The 18,259-nt window shown below is 40.0% G+C and overlaps 2 protein-coding genes across 5 annotated transcripts in view; both read right to left on the bottom strand.

Annotated features, from left to right (window-relative positions):
* slc5a6a (solute carrier family 5 member 6a) overlaps window positions 1-18,259 on the bottom strand; it is a 558,624-nt gene that overhangs the window by 447,787 nt on the left and 92,578 nt on the right. The gene's annotated exons all lie outside the window — the stretch shown is intronic.
* The window catches only part of cd2ap (CD2-associated protein), a 52,737-nt gene that overhangs the window by 4,144 nt on the left and 30,334 nt on the right, over window positions 1-18,259 (bottom strand). The window contains exons 12-19 of one of the 4 annotated variants that reach the window (XM_018703406.1): window positions 15,591-15,653; window positions 11,544-11,694; window positions 11,113-11,222; window positions 8,424-8,542; window positions 7,231-7,314; window positions 3,085-3,305; window positions 2,436-2,499; window positions 488-556 (exon numbers count right to left, since the gene is read on the bottom strand). In XM_018703406.1, coding sequence (XP_018558922.1) covers window positions 503-556; window positions 2,436-2,499; window positions 3,085-3,305; window positions 7,231-7,314; window positions 8,424-8,542; window positions 11,113-11,222; window positions 11,544-11,694; window positions 15,591-15,653 — 866 coding nt within the window. In that variant the 3' untranslated portion in view covers window positions 488-502. Of the gene's footprint in view, window positions 1-487; window positions 557-2,435; window positions 2,500-3,084; window positions 3,306-7,230; window positions 7,315-8,423; window positions 8,543-11,112; window positions 11,223-11,543; window positions 11,695-15,590; window positions 15,654-18,259 lie in introns of those variants that run through there. The other 3 variants (XM_018703407.1, XM_018703408.2, XM_018703410.2) reach the window with 3 other exon arrangements.

Below are 18,259 nucleotides of genomic sequence, written 5' to 3'. Positions count from 1 at the left end.
AGAATGTCTTAAAAAGGTTTTTAAAGGAACATGAGGACACTTATAAAAGGTGTGATCAGAAAGTTCAGACACTTCCTGCTGCAAACAAATGGAGTGTGGCTTACAGCCTTTCATGAGGCAGTATTCTCTGTCATTAGATCAACACTGGGCCCTGTGTCACGCGTTTTTCTGACCAACTGCAGGTGTGCATTTGGGATTTCGTCATGGAGCAGAAGCAGCACTGTGTAAAATTCTGAAAGGATCTCCGTCAACAGGCCCAGGATGACCCAACATGATTGCTATGACTCAGAGACCAAACAGCAGTCTTCACAGTGGAAGGTCCCACATTCTTCAAGACCAAAGAAGACCAAGACCAAAACACAGTGAGTTCTGCTGCACTGTCTTTAGGTATCTGACGGGGGACGTTCGGTGCCAGCGTGGCGTAATGGCAGTTTGGTGCCCCATCATGACAACGCTATGAGTGGAACATGCAAGTTTTTTGGCCTCAGCAACACAATCATCACTACTCACCCACCCTACTTGACAGATTTGGCTTTCTGCAACTTCTTATTCTTCCCTGAAATGAAATTCAAGTTAAAGGGTTGCTGTTTTGACACACTGGAGGAGATTCAGTGTGATTTGCAGATAGTGCTCAGTTGAGTGGCAGGAGTGCTGGGAGAGATGTATTGTTGTTAAAGATGACTACTACGCAGGGGGTGGTGGCCAAATTTAATTCAGGTACAGTTTTTGCTTGTTAAAGGTGCAAGCTCTGAACTTTTTGATCACAACTCATAAAGCAGGGCAGAGCAGATTAGGCAGTTCATTTCAAGCACTCCACTTTTCTGAAAAAGGCAACATTAACTCTTCAGGTCTGCAGATCGAGCAAAGTGCATTCAACCTAACTGACCTGAGTTATAATTACCATCAGGCAGGCAGTCTGAATAGTTTTGTTTGGTTGAGTCATGAGATTTCATTCATTTGATTTCCAGCGACCTCAGAAACACAGTCCCCAAAACTGGACATTGCAACAACACATACATCAAAGGACAAATTTTTGATCAACTGCGCCCTATTCAAGGAGCCAAATGCAACTCTCAGGCTGTACTGAATGATGGTTTATACTGACTCGAGAGGCAAAGACAGCTGAGGAAACCTTTCGATTGAAGAAACAGGGATGAAGCTCCTAACTACTGTATAGCTATAGTGTCTGTTTTGCAACCAAAAAAGGGAGTTATTGAAGACTTTTTGAAGGTCCTGTATGTAAAAATCATTTCAATTACAGTATCTTTATGTAACACATCGTACACACTTCCTGTAGGAGATCAGTCCCTCCATCTGCATCAAACAATAGATGTACAAGACTGGAGCTGAATGTGTCTTTGTACACTGCATCACACATTCTCTAAGATACATGCAGCTTCACCCAGCAACAAACCAGGAGGAAAGTGTCAAGTCTTGAGGGACAGTAAGTGTGATGGTGCGATGTCTCCTTTTTTCCATTATCTTTTCCTTCGACTAGTTTTTCATCTTTTGTGTGAAGAAGAAGTCAACCACAGGGGTTTAAACAAATCTGTGGTTATGTTTTTTTTCTGTGTGTGTGTGTGAACTGTGTATGCCTGGGGCTCTCTGTGGGGGTCATCTCCTCCTGTGATATGATTTATATTGGTGCCATGCTGGGCCGTGTCCGCTGTCTGTTTCACTGGAAAAATCTAATGGTCGCAGTCCAAGGTAGTAGCACAAGTAGGTTGAACGTGCTAAGAGCAGCGACGGAGACCCAATGGCATTAGCCAGCTAAGCACCGTGCTAACAAGTGAAACTGGCTTATAGAAAAACACTGCCTGGAGTGTTCATTTCAGTGGTAATATAACACTTAAACTTTACTTGTACTGACTGGCAGTCTTGAAAAAAGCAACTGACAAAATTATACCACTTCAAGGTCCATTACGAATCGCTTTCAATCATATGACATGATCTTTATCAGCAGCAGATAGACTCTGCTTAGTTTTCAAAAGAAAGTATTTTTCAAAGTTCAGTTATGTTCACAAGCCACAGCCCAAAGTGATTCGCTAAAGTTCTGAAAGGGAAACTTACTTATGAGTTTCTTGTTTTTTTTATACCTTTGTGGCAATTTTCATGTAAACATGGCTACTTGAAACAAATATAAAAACATGTAAATTCCAATGTGGTTGAACAGCACATCTTATTGCCTAATTCTGAGAGACCATAAACTGGCCCTGGCCGTACTTATCACGGAGGTCTCTTTAGCCCGTTACTGCTCTTGGTTGTCTGTTCAAAATGTACCTGCCACTTATACTCTGCATCAATTGTGTGTGTGCAAGTTAGTCAGTGCTTGTTCATGTCGTCGTGTGTGAATAATAACATCAATATTTGGATAAACTAATGAGAATAATGCATGTAGACAGCCCAGCAGGCATTACTGTGGGGATCAATGTTACCTGCAGGGCCACGCGCTTTAGCCTCTCCTCATCCAGCTCTCGTCGTAGCTCTGCTATCTCTTTCCTGGAAATAAATACACACACACACACACACACACATTAGCATGTGTCCACTGCTGCAGCACACATAATAGGTTCAAACACATGATCCAACTAGCTGTGTGTTCTTTGGAGATAAAAAATAAGATACGTTTAAAGTCTGTGACAAATGTTTCCTTGTATAAAAAACAAAGTTTAAATGCCTAACATGCTGTGAGCTAAATGGCCACAAATAAAACCAAATGTCAGCTCAGCATAAAGCATTGTATCTAAACCACTTAACTGGATATACAAGTAATGCTCAGTGACCTATATTACAAATACTGACATATATACAATATGATATATAATGATACATAATAGTATTAAGTAACCAACAGCACATTAATGCTCAAAATGAATGTCACATCTTATGCTGTCAATTAAAATTTGTCCAACCCCTGTCAAACCCAATGTAAAGTACGTATTCTTTGAAAGATACGATAAAAGCGAAAACATATTTCCACAGGCTTAGATCCCTGCGTGACACATTCAGTTTTCCATTTCTATCCCCCAACCTCTTGAAGCCAGCATATCCAAACCCTCCCTCATGCACATTAAAATTCATTACATTTGCTGGGCCTTCAGCAGCTCCACAGACAGCAGCAGATCCTTCATCTGGCTCCTCAGCTCATCTAGTTGGGAACTCGGTTCCTCAGGCTCCAACCGGACCTTGCTGCTCTGAGAGACGCTGTTTGAGCTCGGGGCTGCTGCGGGGCTCGGCTTGGTCTCGGCGCTGGCCGTGGCGGGCTTTTGGAGAGATGTTGACGGGGTTACTGTGTTTGTGGAAGGCTGTGAAGATAAAAAAGAGGGAGAAAAATATAAGACAGAGTTATGACAGAGTTTTTCTGGATGTGGAAGTGTACTGGAGGGATCAAAACATATTCTTTTATTTGGTTTACAGATCTGGTCACTGAAGACCATAGCGTGTATATTTATATAATTTCCGATATTTATGCAACCCTTTGTGCAGGGCACTGTCATCCTGGGAAGAGATCATCTCTATCAAGACACAGAGGTTTCATCACAGAACAAAGGTGATCACCCAGAATAACTTTAATTGGTTTGAAGTGACCTTTTCTGCTGAGGAGACATATAAATTCACTACAGCATTACAGAGCCACTGGACCTCCTCACTGAGGGGGTCCATTATTCAGGCCGAGATCTTAGCCCTGATACATGCCGCACATGCTCGCACCCATTTACCAAGAATAAAGTGAAGGATGACTCATCTGACCATGTGACTGTAGAACAGCGTGTCTGTGGTTTTGCATCACTGAACTCTCAAAAGTTGCATCTGTCTTCATGCACTGATCTCTACTGTGTTCCGCTCTATATAGTTAATGATGATGATGTTCTGTATCGGCCAAGGAAGAGCTGCTTCCTTCTGTACTGCTCTAATGCCAGAGCATCATCTGGCTCCTCACTGCATGTGTGCATTTAAATCTTCAGAGAGGCATTTTCTCAATAAAGGTCATTTTAGTCAGTGTTCCTATTAACACACTTGTCAGTTGAACAGTCTTTGTCACTGGACACAACTCTGTGTCCCAGTAATGAAAACCTCTTTTAAAGTCACTTAGATCTTTTTCCTCTTCCTGTAACACCCCAAACCAATAGTTGCTGCCATTATTTTCTTTCCTAGCAAGACTACAGTGTAGGATGAGCCAAACGTTCAGCCAAGACTTTAATGAACAGTCACCAGTGTTTTCTTACTGAGCAAAGAGATGCAATCTGACAGTCACATGTGGGTTAGTGGTTGGGATAAATCACTGCCAATAAAACTGCACATGAATACCAGGACAAAGATGCCCATTTTATCTGGATAACTCTCAGTCATTAGAGCTTTATATGCCTCCAGACTCCTCACTAACATATTTAGGTGTTCTCTATTCAATTTTTTAGTCTGTCTATATGTATCTCATTTTAAGTGTAATTTATAATCCTAATACCTATTGCAAGTAAAGCTGTTCTAGTAGGAAGTCCCACTTTGAGCCATCACCCACCAATACACCTTTTTCACCAACACAGAGCTGGTTCCATTCTGGTTTGCCCACCTAATTTTCCTAATTTTCAACCTTTCGGAGCATTCTGACCAAAAATAAATTGGTTTGAAACCTGAAAAAGTCAGTTCCCGCTTGGAACCTAAAAAATAGCAGTTTTTCAAGTGCGAACTGTGATATTGAGAGTGGGCATGTCATATTCTACAGGTTGGCAAGAGGAGGATGGAGAAGGCTTGTGAGAAAGAGTGTGCAGTGGTCTGCCAACAACTATCTGTAAAACTGCACAAATGCTCACAGGTAACCAACATAATCTGCCATCTTGCTACTACTGTTTACTTCCACTGTGCTTTGTGCAACACCCTCCATTAATGATGACTCCTTGATTACAATGGTTCTGCTAAGAGCCAGTGGAAATGTGGGCTGGACTGTGGGATAGCACCAAGGCTCCATGAATCCTGAACAGAACCCTTCAAAAACCAGATCTAAGGTGGAAAAGAGCTATCATCATTGCCTTTACTGGGTTCTGTCTATGCTGGTATATATGTCCGACTAGGTCAGGATATGTACTCAGTCCCTGTTATAGTTACTTTGTGCTTTGTTTTGTTTTCTTGTATTTTGTATAAAAACTGCACTTATTACTTTATGTGATTGCTGCTTTGTCAAATCAAAGCAGGTCTGTTGTTTTAATGTTCTCCAATACTGTTTTGATGAAGAGCAACTTGAAAAAAAAAAACGTGTGGTTAAATATCTTTGTTACAGAACGTTTTCCAGTCTACCTCAGTAGCTCGACCTCTTCACTTTCAGCAAAGAATTCAATGACTGCGTTGTCTCCTGCCCCGGAGGGCTCACATACTTTCCTCTGCTCTCGAACTTCATCTTCACTGGGGAAAATATTACAAGGGTCAGACTCTCATTTTAAAACAATAAAAAGGGTGAGGAGAAGGACACATATACTGTAGTACATGTCCTGTAAGTTGACCTCTGGAAGTCTGAGTTGTTATCTTATGAGACAATCAAGCCAGGCTTTACTCTGACTGCTCTGTGTGTGTGTGTGTGTTTCTTTTTAACAATAGGGTGGTCTGATGCTGTGCACCCCCTGCTGAACAGCCAGGTCTAATTAGTCTTGGTTAACCATGACCAATTCAGACTAGATAGCATCTAAGGCAATTACTGAAATGCTGAGGTGGAAGACTGGGCAGCAGGTGGTAGTCCTGTCTCTCTCCTCTCGTCTCTTTCCATTTCCCTCTCTCCATGCTGTCTTCCGTCACAAACACACGCACTGCAGAGTACTGTCTGGCAGTCTGGAAGGTGCCAATTAACTGATTTGCGTTTGTGTGTGCATTACTTATGTTGTTGATATTGTCTCCATAAGCTTTGAACCTGTCTGTATCTACAGAAAACCACTGTATTTGTCCATACTGAACAGTCCTGGTGTGAACCATCCCACTCATTTCTTCTATTTAAGACTTACTTTTTTTTCTTTATTTTGATCTCTTGTGCTCTTTTTTGTCCGTCAGATCTGTCTTTATAATGTCTTTAATACTGTTAAGAAGATGAGGTGTACGAAATAAAAACATATATATATATATATATACACACACACACACACACACATACATATAGATATATTAAATACATATATTGAATATGTGTTGAATGCACTGAAATTATCATTGTTATTTTGGTCCCTGCATAGGACAGTGAACCCCCATACACTGTATTAACTGTTCACTGGATTTTTTTAATCCTGTCATTTTAATACTTGCATCCCAAGGGGAGAGCATTTGTGATGTAAGGGTAATGGGGAGGCTCAAATTAAACCCAGTGCGACTGGAACCAGGAGGACGGACGAGGATTTAAATCCACTCCTGTATTAAAGGAAGAACAGCACAGAGCTGTTTTACACAACAGGATTATTTGGCTTGTTTTTCAAAATAAGACTTGTTGAATCTGGCTATTATTATTTGTCCCTTGCATGTTAATGTCTTCATGTACTAAGACTGGACTGAAGAAACAAGTAAAGACTGATGAAATTCTGTGTTTTAGCAAGTGCAGCACCAAAAAAGTGTTTTGTGTTTGAGCCAGGCCCTGTGATGGACTGGCAGTCTGTCCAGGGTGTATCCCCACCCCCCCTCGCTCACTGTCATCTGGGATAGGCTTTAGTCCCCCTGCGACCTTTAGCAATATAGATAATGGATGGGTACATGGACGGATGGGTGGATGGATGTTTGAGCCTGGATTTTCTAGGAATCTATTTTATATGTATATATATATATATATATATATATATATGTGTGTGTGTGTGTGTGTGTGTGTGTGTGTGTGTGTATGTGTGTGTGTGTGTGTGTGTGAGACACTGTGCAGGCAGACAGGGCTTGACATCCACAATTTTGCTCCCCAGCCACTTTGCTACCTGCATTTGGTGGGTGATGTCAAGGCTTGCACACACCTGATGTTGGATTGTTTGTTGATCGGTGGACTCTTCACTCTATTGGTCTCTTTTTAATGAGCAAAACAAAAGAACTCTTGCCAACATTTTAAACATTGTATTTCTCTCTCCAGCAACAGAAAATCAAAAACTGTTAAGAAGTAACAGTAACAGTACTGATCCTGCTATTGATGTAATGGGGGCTCAAACCCTGCCAACAACATGCCATTTGTAGTGTTTGCTGTGTGTAACTATCATGAAATTGGTGAATAGTGGTGCTTTAAGTTACCTTTCTGGTTTCTGTTAGCTTTGGTTTGGCTGCATCCTCTTCATCCATCTTGAAGGATTTTTCCACACTCACTTCCTTGTTGGGCTACAAGGGAAGAGATTTATTCATTTACATTAATATTTTCCTTTGATTTTCAGTTTACTGCTTCCTCACTGGCTAACCTGACACACGCAACCATAAAACCTGATCATACAGTAAGTCTGCTAACATTCAGGGAAGTGCCTATCCACAGTGATGTCTGACAGTAACAAAAACATGACAAGGAGATCCATGGAAACAAACATCAATTTGAGAAAATGGTGAGAAAAGAGAAAAATAGACCTGATTTAATAAAACACAGCAGCAGCAATAAACAAAACTGAAGGAAACCTGGTGCTGGCGCTGGGTATCAAACATAAATACTTTTTAGGTACTACACAAATGTGTGTGTAACATCGAGTATTCAAAACTGTCAGGTATGGCAAGCAGGCATCCTTTATCAATCTTTACCAAATCTAATTAGGTTTAGTCTTTCAACATCTGCAGGTAACTTCAGTTATAAGCAACTAAGACTCAAAGACTTAGGTGAGATAATATGTTGATTATCTTAAAATATATATCTGATAAATGTTAACAGCAAGATTCTGCTGAAATTTGATGTTACATTTTTGATTACGTAGGACTGTTGTTTCTCTAGAGGAGTCACCACTGTGTTGGTCTTGCTGAACTGCAAACAATGGTACATTCATGTAGAGTTTTGTCTCCCTCATATATATGAGCTTCCTAACCAGGTTGATTTTTATAAGTCATAATCTGAAGCCTGCCAATGCTAGTACTATGTTTTCCGCATTGCTTCTAGCAAACAGGAGAGAAGGAGGAGAGAGAATCCCATTGGTAAGAGAGTCATTAGTGTCTCAGCTTCAGAAAGTTAGGTATTTTAAACAACTGCTGTTCTTGTGTGGAAGTCAGCTTACTATCCACCTGCAACAATACTGTGACATGATGACATCTTATCTCTCACAATGAAAACAAATTTTCATGGGGGAAGAGAAGTTGGTAATTTTTTGAGTATGACTGACCTGAAAAGTATTAAACTCTTTTGCTGACCTGTGTAAGCTCCCCGTTGTAAACGTAGCCCTAACTGTACTGTCATAAACTGTGTGTGTGTGTGTGTGTGTGTGTGTGTGTGTGTGCAAACTGCTTGGTATCCTCACCGACTGTCCTCCACCAAACTGGGCAGGCAGCCTCCTGCCAGGCATCTTTGGTCTGTTAGCAGTCGGGTGAGAGAGCTTCTCTGAGGTAGACGACAAGTCATCAAAACTCATCAGATCTGCTGAAGACAGATGAGAGAGGCAGAGACAGAGGGAGAGTTAAGGAAGGAAAATAACTTTTTTTTTTGGTGGAAAATTGCAGCAGTGATTAAGTTATTCATGGCTGAGCTAACATTTCAAATTTATTTAGACTCAATTTGAATGCAATCTAGTTGTTCACAAACAGCTTGGGCACATGTTTATTTCCTGCCAGCTAATGGTGTGAACAATGGTCATATGTTCACATGTAAAATGGTCTATCAAGCAGACAGAAGCTGGAATCAAAATGAAAAGAATTCTACATTTCATCAAAATCAGTCACAGTAAGAAACAAAAAAATAATGTAGACCCACTATGTTACAGACTCAGTGAGGGCATTTTAAAATTATGGGCACAATTTGCGTTATCCATGGCTCTGTTCATAGGCCAGATATTGTGACCGTGCACTTCCTAAGGAAGAATTTCTCCTCTTTATTGCACTAAGCAACAGGTTAACGCTTGCATAGTTATTCATCAAGATTTCACTTCCTCTGGTGCCACAGAGGTGTCCTTCATCATGGTAATAGGCATGTTTTTTTTTTTCCTCCATAGATAAAATGTTCTGATTAGGTAAGTGTGTGCTGAATACATCAGATTCCTCTCTGTTCCGTAATGCCTTTTAGCTGTAATCACGGTCCTTTGTAAGAGGAGTTGTGCATGTTTATTGCAAATATTCAAGAGGCTCTAATTGTCATGCTTTGCTGTAATAACTATGACACCATATGAAACTATATGACCACATACAAACACACACATTCACATAGAGAGGGAGAGAAATAGATTCATTGACAAAAACTGGAATTTTCCTGGGCAGAGAACTGGAGATGCTGAAATACTACTGCATCAATCAGTTTGTGTTATTGTGTGATTTTCAGTTGTGGAGTAAGTATTACACAGTAACACAAACAAATCTAAGTAAGAAAATAAGACACACGTTCAGAAAAACTGGAGAGATCCTCTAAAAAAAGAACCAGGAAACAGCATCAACAGAAAATTTAAATCTGATACCATGTGTTACTGAATGTAACTACAGCGAAACAGAAAAAACAGGAATAAACGCCTGGTTCTTTCTGACTGAAATAAAGGAAAATAAGGGAAACTGTTGGAGGATTTAGGGTACGCATTTAATTTCTTATGTATGAAAACTTAAAGTAAACATAAAGTTTGTTTACAAGGGTGTGCATATGAGGACACAAACAGAGGAAGGGATGAGTGATTGACAGACTATTGTGCAACAGTGAAAAACTTTGTTGCCTGATGTGTAACAGCACTTTGCACCTACACTGTGGTAAACTGCTTCAGTTAGGAGAAAGCGCCAGTGACAGTAGCAAAAAGTGAATTTTCATGTTCCATGGAAGTGTGTGTCAGACTGGCTGGTACGCAGTGTGGAGTTTTAGCAGCTCTTTACCACCATTACAAAGCATCTGTCACAAACACAGAACTCTCCAGTGAAATACCATCAGGTCGGCTCTATTAAATCCATATCAGGCGTCTTCTCTCTGTGACCCTTCTGCCTCCCTCTCAGTCCCCCTGTGTCTCCATTCACTATCAACCTCTTCTACTCAAAACGTCAACCTCTAAACTAGAAATTGTTTCAATGATGTCTCTTCATGTGCTTTTTCACAGTGTCCTTACTACTTCCTGTCTTTTCAAATGTTCACTATGCCACTTTTGTTTTTGAAGGCGATGTCAACTAAAGCTCCAGGTCTTCCTCTCTGCTTTCACAGTTTTAATGAAGACACATTTGCATACCGATGTACAGATCAATTTTTAGACAGTTTCTTAAGGGCTGATGTGAGGGAACTCTGGGTGGAAGAGTTAATGAGGAATACTTCCCTCTCTGTTGCCTGTTACTGCTGAGGCGTTCTTCTACTAAAGCATCTAAGCCTAAACTGTAGCTCCTATTTCAGTCTGATCCATTATACAAGTCACAGGGTTTGGTGGACTCATGATGCTTTCTCAAAGTTTGTCTGAAAACCAACTATAAAACAGTAGACCTTTTTGTTCATTCTGTCTCAGGCACAAACTATTCTTGTTTTGATTGGCAACTTGCACTGCAGAATACACTCTTGAATGAATACAGATCCTTGTCTCCATAAAATTAAATGGAAAAATGAAACGTGCCAAGATAAGGGACCAAAAGCCAAAAAAAGAAAGCGCTGCGCTCTCTTCTGTAGACTGAGTGACTTCATTATGGGACCACAACAGGCTGAGGGTTTTGCGTTGGTCTAAATGCCAAAATGTGATTGTTGACATTTGCAAATTGATCCAGAATTTAATTTTGGAGGATGAGAATCGTTCTTTTCATTCTTAGGTGAATCACCTGCTGTCTGTGAGCTGTCAGAGGTGTCTGTTGTCAGCAAACACCATTTGAGGAACTCATTCATTGACTGTTTGTGGCCAGACGACACAGACTGAAAACCACTCCCGTGGTCAGGGTGAGAAGAAATGCCGCTCGCTCTCGGAACAACAGAAATGTCATTTCACCCGTGTCCTCTGCAGCTAAGAAGATCAAGATGCTGGAATAATGTCAAGCAGTGTGTAGTATGCGTACCCATATCCGAGGACTTCTCCCCCCAGTCTCCAGACAGTGTCTTGGGTTTGATGGGCAACGATGGCTCAAAGTCGGACTTTGGTCGCGTGGAAGGCACCTCTCCATTGTGTCTGCAGTTACAGGGGGGAAAGAAACACTTACTGTGTGCACAAGAAATGACTGGGTGAGTGAACTCCTCCGATCTGTGCACAGCAAATGCCATGTCATCTGTCACTGCTGTGCATTATTATAGCAGACTTCTTCCTGTCCTCTCTATAGAGTGGCATTCCTTAATAATGTCTTCATGTTAAAGTGGCTGTACAAGAGACAGGACTTACACCACTGTTGTATCAACAGAAAAGTAAAAACAGAAAACAGAAAAGTGTCAGTAGTGTTCAGATAGATGATCAAACACACCTCGTGGATGAAGAAGTGGCACACTTAAGACTTACTTGAGGTTTGGCGAAGGATTGAGAGGCTTGTCCGGCCTCTTGGGTGGGATGCTTCCCTGTCTGCTTTTCCCTGGTGGGGGGATCGGCTTCTTAGGTGGGACCACTGGTGCTGCAGGCTTGGATGGTTTGTGATCTGGTGTAGACTTGTCAACTGAAACAGAGAAAGGAGAATTGCAAAAGGAAGAAAAAAAAACTGGTGACACAATGTATGATGTGAGAAAAGAGAAACAAAGAGGCAGAGAGAAGATGAAGAAAGTGAAGGATTTGGTAGCTAGTTAGAACATTTTAACAGTCAACAAGAACAGTCTGACAAAACTAAATTTCATCTTCCCCCAATCAACTTTATAATTACACACAGCGTTTGAGGGTGACTGAGGCAAATCATTCTTAGCCTGAGTCATCAAAAGTCAATTAGTTTTTGTGCTGAGCTGAAATAACCTGGACAGATTTGTCCACTGCCAAAATGTTAATCAACAGTCATCCTTATTACGCTATCTCAAATGAAGTGTTGCACCAGAGAAGTAGAAATAAAAAAGCTTTTGTTGCTGCACAATATGACAACAATTAACCTCTCACACCACCCATCAACCAACACGCCCACAGTCTGAGCACTGTATACATGGACAGCTCTGCTTTACATAAATCACAAACTATGTGAAGCATGTGACTGAAATGTCTGATGAAGCCTCTGCTCCACTGAGGAGATGAAAAATGGCATCAGACAAAAACATAAACTTCCCCGTCAGACATTTGACTGGCTCTCCTGTCACTACATCGTCTTGGTTTCCCCTCTTCTTCTGTGTTGGTCTGCTGGCACCCAACTGAAAAATTAAGCGCCACCTACTGTTTATCTTGACAAAATGCTAAGATTTGCACGGTATGTACATTCATTCACATTGTCTTCTGACAATTTTCACAAAATGGTAGAATGTGCTCTACATCTGAATGGAAACCCAGCTGTTTCAACGTCTTTGAATGTGAAAATCACTTGAAAATGAGAATTTCTCAATTTGTATTCACCCACAAAAAAAACAATAAGTTTGAGAAAATAACATAATCTTCTCTCCACCTTCTTTTATTTATCAAACAACAAAATATATGCAGAAATATTTTCAGATTTAAGTGAGAAAAGGATGAGTCTCTCTCCTTCCCACCTCTCTCTCTCCTTCTTGTCTCTCGCTCTCTCCCTCAGTTGTAAGGGAAGATGGTTGATTACTGATGTTTAATACATCACTCCATTTGTCAATTACTGATTCTCTTTGAGGTTAAAAGAATTCAGAAAGTGCTAGCAGGCTGCTTAGACAACTCAAAGTGTGATTAAAAAAGTGTGATTATTTCTATGTGTTTTTTTTCTTTTGATTGATTATAGGTGTTTGACTTTACTTTAAATATGACAATATATATAAACGATACCAAATATAGTATATCTGCCTCTATCAGGTGTTGCAAAATGGTTTTATAACATAACATACAGCTAGTGCAGTAATTAGCTGTTCTTCCACAACACAGCTGTAGTGTGAAGTCTTCATCCATGTTTATCTGCTGGTCCCCTCACACTGAACTTAAGTGAGCCTCGTGGGACTCAGAGAAAAAAATGTCACATCCCTGAGGATCTCCTAGGAAACGAGTGGAGGGAGGAAAAGAGGGAGCAGAGACTGATGTAACAAACAAGAAAGCCAGTAGGATGAAAAAGCAAAAATAAACAACAGAGCGGTGCAATACGAATAGAAAGAGAGAGACACAGATGTCAAAGAGGGTGGAACCAGCTACCTGGTGGTCATAACACCAATTACTAAAGTGAAGGCTTTGAAAAAAAAAAGATGCTGAGTGGGGAATGGAGAAAGAAAGAGAGAGTGGGCACACACATCCGCACTTTGTGACTAATGCTTTAGTGTGTCAACAGAGGTTAAAGCAGAGGTGTGAAAGATCAATCCATGGTTGCCAACGTCAAACCCTGCAGGCACTGCAGTGAAGATGAGGGTTTCTGCTTTACTTATCGCACGAGCAGGAAACGGATGCAAAAGTGTCAGTGCTGAAGAAATGATTCATCTCTGGTGACGTGGAACAGGTGATCCTGCTGAACTGTTACCTCACTGTAAATGTCATCCTATTTTACTACAAGCTGCCATCCCTACAATCATTTCTACTACAAGTACAAACAGTGTCAAGGCAATATACACCACAATTCAGTGTGTTCCGACTACACTTTAAACTCTGTTCAGAGAGTAACATTTTTTAAAGATAAACAGACCTGCTATTAGTGCTTGATTCAAATAATTTATCTCTTGAGCATGTGATTGGTTCACCCAGGTGAGTCGCTCTGATTCTCTCTGCTCCAGTGTCAGGTGAGTTCTACCTACTGAGAGCTGCATGCTAGTTGTGAGAATGGATGCAGCTAAAGTAGAATCTACCAGTGTTATGATGAGTTAAAACTGGCTAACAGTATCAGCAGCCCGGCAAGAGAGATAACTGAGCTAAGACCAAGACGCCAACTAGATGTCTGCTGTGTTTCCACTTTGTATTTTCTACTGGGACAAATCCTGCAGAGTTTTAATCAGCTGTGTGTTAATTATATTTAATATTTCAATCATCTCTTAGATGGTAATGCTCCATCACATGTTTTACATGTATATAGTGAAACCTGGACTGAAGCTTGATTTCAAAAAATTATATTGCAACTCAAATCCCAATTACAATATCTGTCCGTATAGTTACATATTAACAAACTATTATTATTCTATTATTATCAATTAATTCTTGCAAGGTGCAAAAGATGCGACACTGATGCAGCAGTTTCACACAAACACAATTTCCTGTGTGGCTCAGTAAGATAGAAACTGCACTGACAGCACATCCGTCTCCTAACCAAGAATGAGTTGACAGAGCTCGCCTCAACATGTGATGTGATTACTTAAGTAAAACAGACTGACCACAGGTATGAATGCTTCCTGCAATCACAGATCAGCCACTACACAAATAAACTCATTGTTTTAATCCCACCTTGTAAAATATCAGAAAAATCAGAAAATATCCCAAATTACTATGATATAAAAATATTGGTGAAATTATTAAAATATCTACAAATTTACAGACAAAATATGTATGAAGAAAAAATAATTTGTAAAGGAAGTAGAAGCAGAAGTTAGAGGGACCAAAATAATAACATAAACAAGAAAACCAATGTTGAACCACATTGACAGTTTTGGTGGAAATAAAATGTTACCGGTCAGACTGGTTACTCATCTGCATTAGAAAATGTTGGTTTAAGTCTGTCTTTTCTAAACTATTCTTAAACCGGACCCCACCAGGTGACAAACATTTCTCTTATATTCAGAGAAAATCATTTGTGAGCACTTATGGATGAGTCCTTGCTCTTTCCCTCATTGTTTCCTCAGCAGACTGACTTTACTTTAACTCCACTGTAGCTAGTGGTGGCACAGTATTACCACCACCCTGCTCAGAGGTACTGAGCAATGTGCAACAAAAATGCTTTCAAAGCAGAGCAACAGAGCACATGTATTCTATTCAAACAAAATTTCAGCCTGAGGTTGAGCTCTTTAACTCTGTTTTATGCTGCATGTGAGCTCATCTTTTAAACATTAATAACTGCTTCAAACAGCAGCACAGAGTGCACAGTAATGCTGTTCTCAAAAGAGCATTACTGGAGTCACAGTAAAGAGGAAGAGTGCAAATGCAACAGAGTCTTGAGTAATAGCATATACTCTCTCAAACTGACTGTAGGCATTGTTCGTCATGTCAAAGATACCTGGAGGGAGAGCAGTGTGAGCTACCACAGATGAAGGCTGAAGCTTAGACAGTAAAAGGAGGAATACACTAAGAGCAGTAGAGGAGTGTTGAATCAGGGCTGAACAAGGCAACGGAGGGAAACAAATGCAGGGCTGTGGTCTGTCTACTCGCAGATCAAAAGTTCTACATTTGGAAAGAAATGTGCCAGATGTGTGAAAGAGAGGATTAGATGAGATTGGGAGGGTGCAGAGGGATGTAATGATATGTGAGGAAAGGAAAGGAGAGAGGATCCTACTGTACCTCTGTCCTCTGTCCTGGGGGGATGAGGTTTCTTGTCGGCACTGGGAACCTCAGGTTTGAGAGCTGAAAAACGAAACATGGTTCACAAAAAGTCACCTCGTCTGTCTGACCCGACTGATTCAAGCCTCAACAGACAATAAGAAGGAACACACACTTTCACAAGTACAGTTACACAAAGTAAAAAAAAAAACCACACCTCTGTGACTGACACACACACACACACACACACACACACCGCCCTCTAACAGATATTGAGAGGCAGATACATACAAATAGATCAATTTTTTTTTTTTTATCTCTATCTGGCACTAAAATACTGCACTAATCATGTGTACTTCATTTGTGGTTTTGTTGTGTGAGACTCAAGAAGAAGACTCTCAACACAGACAGGAAGTCACAGATGCATCTTCACTGATGTCTCAGAAACAGACACACTGCAACACATTGTCGTGGTGGAAGGACACAAATGCAAATTCCGTGTCACTTCCTGTGCCGACAGGAGAGTAATGTTGCAAGTGTGCATTCTGCAAACTGTAGATGTTGGTGCTGATACCAAGAGACTACCAACTACTGCTTTTACAGTAAAACTGTACCAACATGAAAAAGACAATGATGCCTTTAACTGTGGTTTGGAGGAAATTCTAGGAAAGCATGTTAATGTATAACAGGGGGCTTTCTTGGAACATTTCCAACCAGTATCAGGTTAAAACAACTGAACATTTGTGTGTGAATTTTACAATGTCCAGACATGATCTCTGTTGGTCTATCGACATGTACATTCTCATGGTAAATCACTTGTGTGATCTCAGTATCTTTACATGTTGAGGTAATGTAATTATTGACTATTTTCAGCCCTAATCGGATTTCTGACATGATGCAAACAAGGCACATAGTTTCCTTTATAAAGTTAAGGCAGGGGGTTCCCAACCCTTTTTGCTCTGTGAAGTATTTTTATACTGACAATGTTCTTGCTGCTTGGATATTTGGTTTTTATTAAACCTCTACAGGACTTATCATTTATATGCTGATGACATTAAATTGCACCTATCTTTCAAACCACATGAAATAGATAAGTTATATATTTTAATTGACTGCCTAAATGCAATCAAAGATTGGATGTCAAAAAACTTTTTGCAACTTAACTCAACACATTGTCTGAGTTAAACATTAGTGCTCACGTCAAACAGGTTTAGGTCTTTTTCTTCCACTATCAAAGCTAACATTGAGAAGCTTGATGTTATTTTTGATTAATCTATTAATCTATTACTATTAATCTATTAATCAATCCTCATTTCAAGTGTCTGACCCGATCTTGTTTCTTCCATTTACCAAATATTGCTAAACTCAGGATTATTGCCTCAAAAAGTGAATTGGAGATGCTTGTCCATGCCTTCATCTCTTTAAGTTTGGATTATGTTTTGCACAAGGTTTTTAATTCACATTCATAAATCATCAAACCCACTTTAAAGATTTTTCACTGGCTTCCTGTCAAGTTTAGATTTCATTTTAAAATTTAGTTTTTTAATTTTATGGCTTTATGGGGTGAGGCGCCCACTTACAATACTGAATTGCTCTACCCCTATACCACAAACCAGGCTCTTAGGTAATCTAGATATGATTCCCAGTTCCTTTCTGAAAAATAAGGGGTGATTGGGCCATTCAAATTTTAGCTCCAAAGCTGTGAAACAGCCTGACGCCCACTCTTTGTCTCATTGACTCTGTGGCTTCCTTTAAAAGGCTGCTAAAAACTCACTTGTTTAAACAGGCATTTGGGTAGTGCTTTGTGTTTGTGTTTCTTATGTTTGCTTGCCTGTGTCTCCCTCTCTGTTTTTATGGTGTGGTTTTTAATTGATATCACTGTAAAGCACTTTGTGACCATCTTAAATTTACTATACAAATAAACTTTACTTACTCTACTTACTTTTATCTCCCCTACTCTGCCAAAAAATGTTATTATCATAAAAATATTCATATCAGAACTTGTTTTGCACTGGTAGCTTTCTGCTGAAGACACATGATGCCTTGACCAACCACTTCATCAACACTAAAATCACATTTAGAGGAGTCATTGTGTATACTGCTAACCTATGGCCATTTATCACTAGTTTTGTCATTGTGAGTGTAGATTCATTTCAAATGGAGATTTTATCCAATTTAAAATCCAAATCTACAACACAATAAAGTGTGCAAAAAACACCATTCCACAACAAGTTTGTCCAACCAGTTTTTTCACTGACATTACTGCACTGGGCTGGGCTGCCTTTGGCTAGAGGATTCCTTGCCAACCAGCATGTGAATAAGATCATAAGATTTGTGTGTTTTTGTGGGACTTTCTCAGTATGACAGAGAAAAGTCTGTTACAAATCCTTGATTTTGTACAATAACCTTGCCTATCCTATTGGCAGTCTCTGCTGTGTTATTCCAAAACTGTCCCATAGTGGATCACACAGCCTAGGGTATTTGCCCATCATGGTCTAACATGTTAACGTTTGTGAACGGTCTTGATGAAAACGTATATCTCTACATAACTTAATAATCCCTGAAATTACCCTTTGTGTAAAAGGGTGAGTGGAAAGACATTTCTTTTTATCAATAACATTTCCATGAAATATCTGTGCTGTGAAATTTACAAGTCAACAGATATTACAATTATAGGTCTTCTCACCACA

This window comes from Lates calcarifer, linkage group LG7_1, assembly GCF_001640805.2.
Source record: "Lates calcarifer isolate ASB-BC8 linkage group LG7_1, TLL_Latcal_v3, whole genome shotgun sequence".
Taxonomy (NCBI): Eukaryota; Metazoa; Chordata; class Actinopteri; family Centropomidae; genus Lates; species Lates calcarifer.
The sequence above is the reverse complement of the archived record's forward strand: the minus strand, read 5'-3'. Positions and strand labels throughout refer to the sequence as shown.